At 41.9% G+C, this 14,449-nt stretch overlaps 1 protein-coding gene across 5 annotated transcripts in view; it reads left to right on the top strand.

The window, feature by feature from the left end:
- Svil (Supervillin) overlaps window positions 1–14,449 on the top strand; it is a 390,519-nt gene that overhangs the window by 213,077 nt on the left and 162,993 nt on the right. For all 5 annotated transcript variants that reach the window (XM_019058279.2, XM_019058276.2, XM_072296132.1 and 2 more), the window contains exon 6: window positions 4,859–4,988. In XM_019058279.2, the coding sequence (XP_018913824.2) occupies window positions 4,859–4,988 (130 nt within the window). The remainder of the gene's footprint in view (window positions 1–4,858; window positions 4,989–14,449) is intronic.

Here is a 14,449-nt window from a genome sequence, read left to right as displayed (position 1 = left end):
ATGTTTCATCGTAACTCCATTCATATTTTTATCTTTTGATCAGAGCTTATTCGTTAAAAGTTGATTGTACGCGTGAGTAAAGATAAAATCGGAAAATTACAGCACACTCAAGTTCAAAGGATGTTCAGGTTCAAAGAACCTCAATATCTGAACAAATACAGGGTGATACAAAAGTCTGGCGCTACCTCCTTAATTCCTAAGGTTATTTGCCTTTTCAGGGTCATCCCGTAAACAATTCCAGGGCTCCCAAAAGTCGTTTTATTTAACCCAGGTGCACTCATAAAATGTCAATGGAGATGTTGCATGTGTGAGGAATTTGCGATTTGACTGTAGATTCTTCTGTAAAAGTTCGCGAGAAACACAACGGTGCCACTGGTTTTCTCTGAAATCAACTCCCAAGCTCAAAAAAAGCACTCAAGTTGAAGCCAAAATGGAGGGGATATCCCACCCTACCCTGAGAGTCCACGTCTACATCAAGACAAACTCTCCATGCAAAGATAGGGAGTAAATACATTGATAGGGCTGCCACTTTATTTGGGGACTCCACAACTGAAAACACGGCAACCCTGCTAATGTATTTGCTCCCTATCTTTGCATGGAGAGTTTGTCTTGATGTAGAGGTGGACTCTCAGGGTAGGGCGGGATATCCCCTCCATTTTGGCCTCAACTTGAGAGCTTTTTTTGAGCTTGGGAGATGATTTCACGGAAAACCAGTGGCACCATCGTGTTTCTCGCAAACTTTTACATAAGAATCAATGGTCAAATCGCAAATCCCTCACACATGCAACATCTCCATTCTGTATCTCAATTAGCTCAAAAATTGCGGGGGTGGTGTCCGGTGCGAGCAGCGCGGGACTTTTTGATCACCCTGTATAAGCAATGAGTATTCATAGGACAGCCAGGGATCAAGGGCACGAAGAGGATGGAGAGCTATAAGCTCATTAAGGATGTAGGGAGACGCGGGAAGGAAAAACTGGGTTAAAATGCATCCCGCGGGGTTGGGCGAATGACGACAGCAAAGCCCCCGATGGTGAATGAACGCGGGGGTGGGATGGGAACGAGGATGGCATTTGTCGGCGGGACGGGGGAAGGAGCGGTGCTGTACCTCAGGGGGTGGGCGAGGGGGGTGAGAGATTGAACTCTTGTTCCCATTTGCTTGAGCATCACGTCGGTCCTGCGTTCTGCGCTTCCTAATAGTTTCGTTCAGAATTTTCGCCGTTAAAATTTGTGACGTTACTTGACGGTGAACTTGTCGCTTGGCTGACGTAAGGGCGTAATTACACATTGAGATGAGCCCGAAAAAGCAATGAGTTGTATGGACGACAGGGTTCATTGCAGAGTGTATTTACGCCCTTATGTTAGGAGAGCAACGAACTTGTGCAGAACTATCGGCCTTTTTTTTAATTTTACAAAGTCAGGGAAGTGTTAGGGAAAATGGCGGAAATGACAAAAATGTCAGGGAAAATGACGAAATTGTCAGGAAAAATTAGTTAGATCACCTTCATCTGCTTTCTAGCGTAGGTTTGAGGTTTTAAACAACAAATTTTGCCTGAAAACCATTGTCAATTATGCCTTCTTAACCATCATTCACATCTTCAATCGGACCGCGTTAATCAGAAGGGAACCAAGCCACATCAGCCATTGCCAAATTTCATTTGACATGGTAATTTTTCACATGAAAATGGTTGGGCGGCTTTTCGTGCAGATTTCAGTGAATTTTCTTCGAAGTACGACGAAAATTCTCTAAAATCTTTGAAGGAATCCGCACAAACGTTCTCACGTTAAAAAATAAATTGCCTAGTTGAATTCGGCAATAGCTGATGTGGTTTGGTTCCTTTTTGTCAAACGCGGTCCAATTATCAGGGAATGGAGATGTTGCATGTGTGAGGGATTTGCGATTTGACTGTTGTTTTTTCTGTAAAAGTTCGCGAGAAACACGATGGTGCCACTGGTTTTCTCTGAAATCAACTCCCAAGCTCACAAAAAGCTCTCAAAGTGAGGCCAAAATGGAGGGGATATCCCAAAATAAAGACGCAGCCCTGTCAATGTATTTGCTCCCTATCTTTGCATGGAGAGTTTGTCTTGATGTAGAGGTGGCCTCTCAGGATAGCGTGGGATATCCCCTCAATTTCGGCCTCAACTTGAGAGCTTTTTTGGAGCTTGGGAGTTAATTTCAGAAAACACCAGTGGCACCATCGTGTTTCTCGCGAACTTTTACACAAGAATCAACAGTCAAATCGCAAATCCCTCACACATGCAACATCTCCATTCCACCAAAATGTGTCAGGGAAATCAGGGAAATGTAAAGGAATTACATTTTCTAAATTCTGTGGCAACCCTGTGAAGCGTAGTTACGTTGTTTCGTGTAGAGTCCCTTTATGCTGAGAGTCAAGACAATTCGGCTCATGGATGTCACAAACGGGAATAAAGATTACAGAAATTGAACGCTTTTCGTAATCTTTGATCGGCCCATTCTCAAATGCCTTTCTCCGTTCCTCCTCTCATTCCGTTTGTTCCTTGCCGAACCCGTAATTCCCTGGTCCATTCCAGATTATAATCTTTGCAATTGGTGAAAATGTAATCTTTATTCCCGTTTGTGACACTGTGGAGGCCTAAAATACGGGAACCAATCAGAAATGGATTCAAATTGTCTTGACTCTCAGTATAAAGGGACTCTAGTTTCGTGAGGGAAACAACGAAAACTGCGTCTGTACATGGCTACTCTCTTCGGTATTGCCTGGGCATACCTTTTCTTTCTGTGCATCGAGTGCGGTCGGAGCTCGGGCGTTGCGCAAAGCTGTCGAGCCGGCCGGAGACCCGCGCCGCCTTTGAGCCCTTTCGAAGCTGCAAGCGACCAGATTCCCGGGCACCGCACCAGAATGTGACTGAAAGTGCAAGACCCGCAACTCGGGATGTCGCAACAGGACTGGCACTTGCCACTGAACTCCGTCCGCCCTTCTCCGATCCGATGCGTCCGTCCGTCCCGTCCGTGCACAATAAAAATGCCGTATAGCCATTCGAATGTTGCCAAACTGCCTCTTAAAAAAATTTACTCTCGAAGAAAGTCATGAATGTTTTTACTTGAAATTTTCAGACTCAAAAGATCAAGTTATGGACGCACTGAAAAAAAAATCTCGGTGTATTTACTAAGAAAAGGGTAAAATTACCAAGAATTCAGGGTTCTGTTTGATCCCAGTTTTTTCTTGGTAAAATTACCATTTATGTAATTGGTAATTTTACCGAGAAATCTCGGTAAAATTATTGAACTTTCTCGGTAATTTTACTGGACCTTGGTAAAAACGCCAATTTTTTTTTTTATTGGCTGTGGTAGAATTACCGAGATAAAATGGCAAAGTTACCGGGAATTGATTACCAATAAAAGTGGTATTCTTACGTGGAAAAAACAGGAAAAATACCGGTTTTTAGGTCAACTTACCAGTCTGTCTTGGTAAAATTACCAATAATTGGTAAAAAAAAAGTGAGATGGTAAAGGTACCAACGGACCTCCGTAAAAACGCCGAGAATTTTTTTCAGTGCGGAATCCTCTGAAAAATCGAAAGAGAAATATTCACAGATTTTCCTGAGAATTCGTGATTTGACGAAGGGAACTTGGCAACGTCCGATGGCTCTTACGGCGTTTTTGCTGAGCACGATGGTGTTCTGATCGCGTCTGTTGCTCCTTTCTCGATGACATTCGCCGCGGCCTCGCCCCGCGCAGCCTAATTAGAGGCTCCGCTCACCACACAGAATATATAAACGCAAAGGCATGTTCCCTGATAAATGCTCCTAACGATGACCCGCGTGTCGAGCCATTGGCGGATCCAGCGAATTGGCAACATCGTTTTTCTCCATTTAAACCCATAGAAATGTATCGATTCGTGGAGGAGCCAGGCGCTCCGACAAGAATCGATTATTTAACAAAAGTTTAAATGGAGAGTATCCGGTGTTGTCAAATTGCTGGATTCGCCTCTGTGTCGAGCACAGGGGGTTGTATCTTGGTTTCTCAGCGATGCGCATGATGTATACACGCGAAAAAAAACATATCGGATCTAGAGTCCAGACTCCTAAAAACATCTACAAGAGAAAGTACTCTTGATTCAATCGGATTTTTGCTTAAATCAAGAACCAAGCCTCTTAATTTGAGCAGATTTCCTTTTGATTTAAGCAAAAATCTGATTGAATCAGGAGTATTTTTTCTTGTCAATGTTTTCAAGAGCCTGGACTCTAGATCCAATGTGTTTTTTTTCCCAGTGTACCCAGAGCTGAATATACCCACAGCTCATGGCGACAGATTTTTGGGGCGGCAGTTTCGCAAGAGTCCTCGGCAGGGTTAAACAATTATGCCTTTTTTTTCTTTCTTTGCTCTTCAAAGTACTCGATTCACATAAAACAGCTAAATCCATTTATTCGTGGAGAAGCAAGAGGTATGAGATCAGCGAGGGCGTGAAAATTGGCGTGATTTTGGACAGAACAGCAGTACTTAAGTCTTCCTAATTTCGTGGGAGAGTGCCGGTATCTTGTTCTGTCTATTGCAATTAGTTTACACTCGTTCTGCTAATTTGCTTAGGCAATAAAGGATGTGAGGATGCAAAATTTAAGTGAAATTACTTCATGATCGACTCGAAAATATGTTTTTTGTGTGTCCGAAAGGTAACCACGCACACATGCAGAACACGGCACGCACTGCTGTCTTATGCGAAGGAGAAATTAATTTTTTTATATATTCGAATGTATAGCGTCGATTTTGAAGTTTTCAACTGTTTCAAAGATTTTAAAGGATGATTATCGACAATTTTACGAAGAACGGGGATTCTTTTAATACAATTTTACAATGATTTCGGTCGGTCTTGTGTTTCAGCGTTCCTGTACCTCGTCCGGATCCGACGGTTCCTCGATACCTCGACTGAGGAGGGAGAAAGACAAAAGCTCCCAACGGAAGTCCTTCCTGAATCGCTCACAAAATGAAGAGGAGATCCTGTACGGTAATGGTAAGAAATATATTTTATGATTCATGGTCTTACTCGGTTGTCCGTCGTTTGTGTTCTTCTTGCAGGACTCATATGGTTTCTATAGAGGTTCGAAATGTTCGGTTTAAGAGATACACATTTTCTGAAAATCGCGAAAATTTTAAAGCACTTTCCTCACACCTAAATCCAAAGTATCTCAAAATTTAAAGGGAAAATATTCATACTTTCTCTAAACGGTCTTATCAAGGGTAATTTGGACAGCGCTAAGGAGAAAGGAACGAAGCCACATCAACTACTGCCAAATTTAACTGGGCAAGTTATTTTTTTACATGAAAGCAGTTGTGCGGATTTTTGTGAAAATTTCGGTGAATTTTCTGCATGTTAAAAAGTATATCCCCTAAAAATTTTGAAGGAATTCGCACAAGCGTTCTCTTGTAAAAAATTAAATTTCCCAGTTAAATTTTGTAAAAGCTGATTTGCCTTGGTTCCTCTCTGCTAAATGCGATCTATTTGACTAGCTTCATATGCGTGTACGACCCTTTTCTCAAGCCGTTCAGAGTATTGAAATCCCTAGCGAAAACATTTTATAAATTTTCAAACGTTGTCGAATCGACTCCGATGAAATTTTGAGTCTCGACGAAAGCTAAGAATATTTTTCTTCGAAATTTTTAAGCACCTTAGATTTAAATGCGAATAAAATCCTCCGAAAAATTAGACGACAAATATTCACAAGTTTTCCAGAATTCCTTCGAAAGAAGTCTGGCAACATCTGAAAGCCCTTCCAGCGTTCCTCCTTTTCAAGACGCGACAGTGTAGAGATCCATCCAAGGAACGTTGCATCCACACACTTTCAGAAGGAGGATGAGCGTGGGGACGTGAGCTTTAGACCCGGCGGAATGCAAATTTCGGATCCCTTCGATTTTTTCGCCGACGGATGTGCACTGCTCATTGCACAAGGCGCATGGCAGGGGGTTGAATAAAGTCACGGGTTATAAGTCGGGACACGGAAGAGATTGCACGGAAAGGTCTGCAAGAGAGAAAGTGAGCTTGCGAACATAAGCACTGGCCGATGGGCATTGTGGACGAGAGATGATCAATATCTGGAATCGCCCGAGGTGGATGGCTGGTCGGTGGATCATTAAAGCGACCCAACGCCCTGTTAAGTGTTGATCTACCCACTTCATTTGGTTTTATAAGAGCTGCAACGAGGCGCGTAGTCCGCGCTGCTTACTTTTTGGCATCGTCGTCGCGTTGCCACCCCTTAACCTGGATCCAACTCCACGTGGAGACCGGTTCGCAGGTTGCTCGGGTTGTCCACCGCTGCCGGCTGATTATTGGAATCGATAGAGGAACCAATAGACATAGGAAACATGGAGTTTTCCTATCCTGCCGCGCTAAGGAAAAGCGCCGTATGAACGTTGAACCTGAGAAAAACTCTTCTGAAATGGGAAGTAAGAGAGTTCATGGCTGGTCTAAAAGCCTTACTAGTTGGCAAGGCTTTTTATTCCTTAAATGATTTTTTGAATAATATTTAACTGTAATTTACTATACCTTTTATTTTATTTTGTAAAATTTTGTAATATTCTTAATGCTTCCCTGTGTTCTTACGTACCTATATTATATTAATGTATAATATTTAGGGGGAGTGGGTTGACAAGTATTATAGCCACAACGTGTGGCATTTATGTACATGAATTATAAATAAATAAAACATTAGAGAGTTGCCAAATTTCCTCCGATACAATGATTATTTTTGAGGAAAATTATGAATATTTTTCCTTGAAATTTTCAGGAACTTCATAGGTAACGTTGCGAAAAGAATCATCTGAAAACTTGGAGGGAAAATTTTCATAAATTCACTAGGAAATTTGGCAAGGCCTGAAGGTTCATACGGCGTTCTTCCTTAGCATGGCAGTATTGGTTGAAACCAGTGGTCGTCATATACACAGAGAGAAATGGATGGGCCACCTGGACCGCGTTGAGCAGAAAGGAGCCAAGCCAAGTCAGCCATTGTCGAATCTAAGTGGGCAGTTAAATTTTCTACAAGATAATGTTTGTACGGATTCCTTTGAAAATTTTAAGGAACGTGCTTCGTAAAACGTAGAAAATTCGCTGAAATTTTCAGAAAAATTCGCACAACCGTTTCCATGTAAAAAAATAAAAGTTCCGAATTGAATTTGGCAGTAGCTGATGTGGCGTCGTTCCTTTCTGTTTAACGTGGTCCAACTATAGAATCTCTCATGGGTTGTCGTCAGTAAGTCTGTTACTAACCTCTTTTTTTCCACTTCAACCACCCGCTTCTACCCTTAGAATCGTTTCCTTTTCTCTTCGAAAACTTTGTCTATAGCTTTGTCTGTTAATTTAAATGATCAACCATGCCGTGCCGCCGGGTCAGCATCGACCTTTGCTATAGCTACGTCGCCGTGCGGGTGTGCCCAGCAAACTGAAATTTTTTTTTGAGAATTCCTTTGATCCCCCCCCCCCCCCCCCCCCGCCAGTGCCTCCGATTTAGAAAAAACTTAATTTGGATCAATTTTTTTGTTGGGATGTTGGGGTAAAGCAATTTTTTTTCTTCATAGAAAACCTTACGTGTACAATATAATGTACGCTGGGTCCATTTAATATCCTAAGATTTTCAGGAATCTGGTAAGGGTTAATTCGATCTCTGGCTGCAACTGATAGATATCGAACAGTGACGTCATAATATAGTCTAAGTTTGCAAGAGCGATTCCTCTGCTTGAGTAAGTTTGAGCTCAGAATCATCAGACTTGGCGCTGTGCATTCGGTGCACAACCGTCTTGCAACGATGCACAGCCGGCATTCTTCGACCCTCCGATCCAGATGTGTAATTAGATGTAACTATATCCGTATTTGACGCTTTGCTCAGGTCTACGATCCTCATCCTCAAATATTACGTAACGCCTCGATGATGACACGTTCGATACAGTTGGTGATCAGATGTAGATCATCGCGTGCAAGGTGGACTGCGTCTCTGCAGCATTGATATGAAACTTGTGGCGTCTTTTTACAGGAGAAATGGAGAATTTGCAGGTGTCCAAGATTTTGTAGATTTCATGTTTAAAATGAAACTGCTAAGAGAACCGGGCGTGAAGATGTCCTTGGTTTATAAATTGAACGACTGTTGGAAGAAATGTGACAAATATATCTATTTTTCTACCATTTCCCATTTCAAAAAAAAATTATAAGAAATATTGCGCACTTATCAGCTCATTGAGCACTCTCAGATGAAACAAAAAAAAAATGTGTTTAAATTCTCCAACACCAACTTTTGGTAAAGGAGGGGTATATCGATGTGGGCCGTATTAGGGCCCACCCTGAATTCTCTCAACTCTACGATTACGAACTCTGCATTTTACGGAGTGCGTCATGATTTGGTCATTTTTGGTCTCTTTTTGGGGTCTAATACTGTCCTTTAGTCTTATGTTTAGGCCAGTGTTGAACCCGAAAAAGCCACCTAAAGTGACCCAATCATGGTGCATTCCGTAGAGTATAGATTTTTAATCAGTAAAAAATCGTAGAGTTGAGGAAATTCAGCTCGGGTGGACTCAAAACCGCGCGGTCTTAATAAATTCCTTTCTTCCTTGTTAGCGCCGTTTCCGATTGAATTGGCCATAATCTTGGGTTAACTTAATCTTAAGGTTGAAATTTTCTGTAGGAGAGAATATACTAACTCAATAATTCTCAACTCTTTTTATTAATGTCGCTTCGTTCCTTTTTTCTCTAAAGGTCGCTCAATTTTCACCGTCAGTAATAAGAGACCTAGATACCACTACCGATAGTGTCAAAGTTATTTTCGGAAGTCAACACTCGGATTTGTCTAATCATGACAAACATGTTGAGCAATCCGTCCCAAAAACGATATCCAGTGTAGTAACTGATCGATTCGACATTTATCAGTCATCGTGGAATTGTACGCTATGCCGCGCGTCACCGCCATCTGAACTCCTAAGTTTGAACGCAACTATTCGTGCTCGATAACTATCCGGGCTGCATATACAAAAAAATGAAGGCGCGCTGGTTTTCCTGATTTTGTATCAGGATATAATACATCGCCACTGCATGGGAAAAAGAATGATAGTGTGTTTTAGACCGTTCCAATATGATCCTGAAGAATTATCGTGGACAGACTTCTTGCCGCATACGCACACTGGAAAAAAAACACATTGGATCTAGAGTCCAGACTCTTGAAAAAATTGACAAGAAAGAGGACTCTTGATTCACTCAGATTTTAGTTTAAATCAAAAGGAAATCCGCTCAAATTGAGAGGCTTGGTTCTTGATCTAAGCTTAAATCTGATTGAATCAAGAGTCCTTTTTCTTGTCAATGCTTTCAAGAGTCTGGACTCTAGATCCGATGTGTTTTTTTCCAGTGCACTACACACCAATATTTGACACCACTGTTGAAAAATATTTCCTCGATGTTCTAGCTGTCGTTCTGATCATAAGATTGCGCGATATGTCGCAAATGTCACAGAGCTCTAAAGTAGAAGTACCAATAACTCCTATTTTTAGTGTTTGAACGAGGCTTTTGTAAAATTGTCGATATAGACGATTACAGGCCGGCTACTTTACATTGAATCGATGGATTTAAATGGAGGAAAAACAGAGATACTAACTTTCGCTAATCGCGTCTGCCAATGAAATGGCTGTAGCTGTAGCCGAGCAGTTGTTGCACCGCTCTCCGTTCGTTGGTGGACATGAATTATGAATGAGATGGCGACCAGCGAGTGCGTGTGTGAGTGTGTGAGATCTTCACTTCGTTTCAAGGTCAAAGCGACGAATTTTCGCGCTTTTCACGTGGGCAAGCGGGGCATTGTGCCTTGCTGGATAGTTCACCATACACCGAGAACATAGAGTACATAGAGTCGTAATGTAAATGGGAGAGCTGGCGCCATGTTCTGCTCGACGAATTCCGAGCCCGGTGTGCGCCGAGTTCGGGTCGCTCTTTCGATACATTTTCGATCCAAAATGGCGGTGTCGAATACGTGGTAATTCCTATCTCCTTTGTTGTTGTTGTTGTTGTCATAGGATGGCCGGGTACCCGTGTATCGCAAACAATCGATTATGTATCGAAAAAGTGACCCGGCGTCACACAGGAGTCTCGGAATTCGGGACATGGAAAATGCTTAAAAGTGGCGCCAGCTCTCTCACTTGCTTTACGACTCTATGTACTCTATGACCGAGAAACAATGAGGAATCTCGTTCAGCGAAAACTTCTGTCATGCTAAGAAAGAGAGCAGTAGTCAATGCCTGGATCAAGTTTTTAAATGTTGGCATCACTGAAAAAAAGTTTGGTTACATGAAGCGGAGAACAGTGTTCTGTGTGAGGCGCACCCGTTTTTTGGTTCATATCAGTGGCGTGGCTTGCTTTGCGATGTATCGATGGATCTGCCATTTAAACCTATGGAAAAGGATCGACTTACTGAGTGTTCGCAACGAACACCATAATAATCGATTTTTTACCATCGCTTCAAATGAAGGAGTATCGATAATCGATCATTCACGCCACGCCACTGGTTCATATATATGCTTTAGGGTCCAATAATCGCATCCGAATTTTACGCCACCGAGTTCCTTTTACATGCTATCCAACTATTTTTCCTGTTCAGTTGAGTTTGAAAGTTCGGTAATATGAACCAAAATACTGTGTCAAATTATTCGAGAAGTACGGTTACGGGAACCAAATGGTGCGGCTGTTTCAAATACCGCGCACTGCACTTCGTGTAACCGAGCTTTTATTCTTAGTGCAAGGTCTTAGCATAAAATGTCATCGGCTAAATTCCCTGTTTTTCGCAATGTGTCTGATTCTTCTACAAAATTTCCTGCCTATCGCCTGCATTGAGGTTCTAATACATATCGTCTCCGAACGAAATTCGCTTATATTCCTCCGTTTGTTTGCCCATGACGCCCTGGCCTGACTTCTAAAAGAGGCGCTCTCTGAACATCGGCTGAGGAATTCGCTTCCTCTCACAAAATGAAAGTATTAAATATTCAGTCCATGCGTTGGAGGCATACTCAAACATGTAACCCTTTGGGCTAGAAGCCTCGTTGACGCGCAGCTGGAGGCTGTCAGCAGTCTTTGGGTGTGCACTGAGTTGGAAAAAAACGGAAAAACTAGAACATCCTTTCCAGGGCAATTATTTTCTTTCGTTACCAAAAGAAAACTACGGGGTACGGAGACATCCCGTCCATTCCGCGTTCAGAGGCCGAAAGTTCCGGGTGCTAATACCGTTGCTTTATCTGCTCCAAGTTTAGTATGGTCAAAGTAGCGGGTGCTAAATACAGAACTTTCAGCCTCTGAGCCCGGAACGGACGACGTGTTTGCATAGCCCGTAAGTACGGCTTTCACAGCCGCGTTTTTTTTTTTTCAGTGCTCAGGAAAAAGACGTGACACCGCCTAACTTGTTCGCCAGTTGCCCCTGGTAAATTGGCAGTAGATTCTGTGTTCCAAAATACCATAAACCTAAAGCCGGCTGTAAGATTTCCTATAGCTTCTGTAGCCGGCTGTACAATTTCTTATAGCCTTTTATAGCTGATGGCAATTAAGCAACAGCCAGACGATAAAGTTTATGCTAAACGTTACTAAATACGGATACTAGGACTTAGTGAGTTTTTGGACTACCGCTCTCTTTTTGTGCCGTAGTATCTTGATACATTTTGCGAGGAAAACTCCGTATTTTTGAAGGATGCCTGTCATTCTTAATATGTTGGAGCGCCTTCAATTTCTTATGATACTGTGCAATACCTCTGGTGTGAAATAGTTGCTTCAGACGCCGTGGCATACTGCGGCGGCCGGGCAGAGAGCGCGAACCGCGCATTGGCGCCTACAAACCTAACAGGGATACTTCACGCATTGCGCAATGCGTGAAGTATCCCTGTTAGGTTTGTAGGCGCCGCGCTAGTGCGTCGCCGCTCCGCTTTGTGCTAGGCTCTAATATTTAATCTCGCGGAGTCAGCGTTTTTCAACTCATGATTTTGAAATGTTGGCACACTCTGTATGGATTATTCTTATTTTAATTGATGAAAAAAATATGTTTTAAAGGAAAATATAACGAGTATTTTGTAAATATTGAGGTAGTTCCGTATCAAACTTAATGATTTCCAAAGCACACGAATTTCTACACAATTTCTTATAGCCTTTTATAGCCAACGGCGATAAAGTGTAAAGCCCGGCGATAGGAACTATAGCCCGACTGTATACTTTTTTATAGCTTCGTATAGCCCGGCTATATGATTGGCTCCGCTTTCTACAGCCAGCTATATGATTTTCAATAGCCTTCTTTAGTCGGCTATAAAAACTTCTATGGTATTTTGAAACGCAGCTCCTATCGCCAATTTTTACCAGGGGCAGGCTGAAAGATTTTACGGTCTCACGTCAACAAACGCTCCAGTTGGTCGATAGGCCGTAAAAAAGGTTCATAAGAATCCTAACGGTGCTGCCAGAAATTTTTCAAGAGCCAAAGGTAAACATCTCCAGTTATGGATGGGGTCCAATCCCTCTGAAACACTCCCCCTCCCCCCTTGGCTACGACACAAGGGTTTGTCAGCTGACAACCCCTCTGACAAAGAAATATTTGCGAATCTAACCTATTTATTAAACCACGCAAACTTTAAGACCTAAAAAAAATCATCAAAATCTATGAATATTCCCCTTTATAACCAAATAACGTTTTCTTTTTGGACAGAGGATAGAGATTTGAATTTTGTGAGTTCGTCTACCAGTGAATCCCTCAACCAACCCAAAGGTACACAACTGATCCAATCCAAAGTTCATCTAAGCGACAAAGATGCCGCCGCCCTCAGATGGAAATCCGTGATTTATTCCGAATTCTCGGCGTGATTGGAGAACTTAGTATTTCAACTCAAATCCCACTTAAAGTTCATCAGTTTATGGGTTTATCCTCTGTGTCTTACCGTCACGTGAAGTTCAATGGAATGCACATTCTTCAGATGAATGACCTTATTCAGTGTTGTCAGCCATAACTGAAAAGGGCACTCAATTCATGGCTGGAACGAGCATGGTGCTCTCTCGAGGTGATGTAGGAGCTTTCGATGTAATAATCAAAATTGTTTCGATTAGTGGCTGTTGATAGTTGATCTGCTGACTTTGCTCATGACTCAGATTTATAATTGTATGGTTGTCGAAAGAAAGAAAATACTGCTTAAAATGTGAAACTCAGCTTTCCTTTTGAGATGGTGGAAATTATATTGAAATAAGTGTATCTGTTTTTGCAGACGTTAGCAATGTACGTAGTTGCGAAGCATTGCTTAATCTGCCGCAACTCGAAGAGGTATGTGGCTTGCTAAGTCGTTGCCGATGATTATTGTGTGATAAAATAACTTTAATTTTTGCAATTTTTCGAAAATGCTCAGGTCATTGAAGAAATTGTAAAATGTTCCCGGAAATACTTAATTTCTTTGAAAAAATCTAATTAAAAAGCCTAATCGTGGTCGAAGAGCAACTTTATGCGCAAAAAAATACGCTGAACGATGACCGGTGAGGCGACTTTTTGCAAAATTATGCGGGTATGGGATACGAAACCAACCGCTCAACTTTTTGGTTATCAGTCATTATCAGATGAATCATGTTAAAAGTTTACAGAAAAAAAAAAAAAAAAATTGTGAATGTCCTTATTCCATTTTCGTTTTTGTAAGCCTGCATAAATCATGAAACCGATTTTAGTCACCTTTCAGGAAAATTCCCTCGACAGGTTAATATTAAGAAAATATATTTTGACTATTCTTTCTGTGAATAGTATTTTTTACTCGACAACCCGCGCCTTTGTTTAAATTCGATGGAGAACCGAGTACAATATCACCGTGCGATGGAAACACGCAGTATGAGCCTTTAGACGTTGACATATTTCTGTCAATAAAAAAATGAGTTTACCGGGAAAAGTTTTAATATTTGTCTTCAAAGTTTTTGAAAATCTTGTACACAATTCAATCAAGCATATCTGAAATTTTCAAGGAAAAACATGCGTAACTTTCCTAAAAAATACATGTTTTATCAGGGGAATTTGGCGACCCTAGGCACGTAGCCAGAGGGGGGGGGGGGCTTTGGGGGCTCAAGTCCCCTCCGAAAGCAAGAAAAGGAGGGAAAAATGAAGAAAAGGGGAGACAGAAAATACAAAAAGGCGAGAAAAGAGGAAGCTTGAACTTTCAGATGCGTCGAGAAATAGATTTGAATTTTCAAAAATTATCTATATGTGTTGAATGCAACAATTTGAAGGTATCGGAGGCTGTAAGTAAAATAAGATACGTAATTTTTCCGCAGAAATTGATGGAAAATCTGCGTCACGGAAGCTTTAGAATGCGTCCAAATAGAATTAAAATTTCAAAAATTTGCTGGAGGTGAACCCCCCCCCCCCCCCCTAAACTGGGAGTTATACCATACCCCCCGAACTCTCGCCTTAACCGGGGAGGGAGGGGGGAGAATCCTGCTCACCTGACCAAGCCCCC

This window comes from Bemisia tabaci, chromosome 2 (assembly GCF_918797505.1).
Source record: "Bemisia tabaci chromosome 2, PGI_BMITA_v3".
Lineage (NCBI taxonomy): Eukaryota > Metazoa > Arthropoda > Insecta > Hemiptera > Aleyrodidae > Bemisia > Bemisia tabaci.
This window is presented reverse-complemented; position numbering and strand designations above follow the sequence as displayed.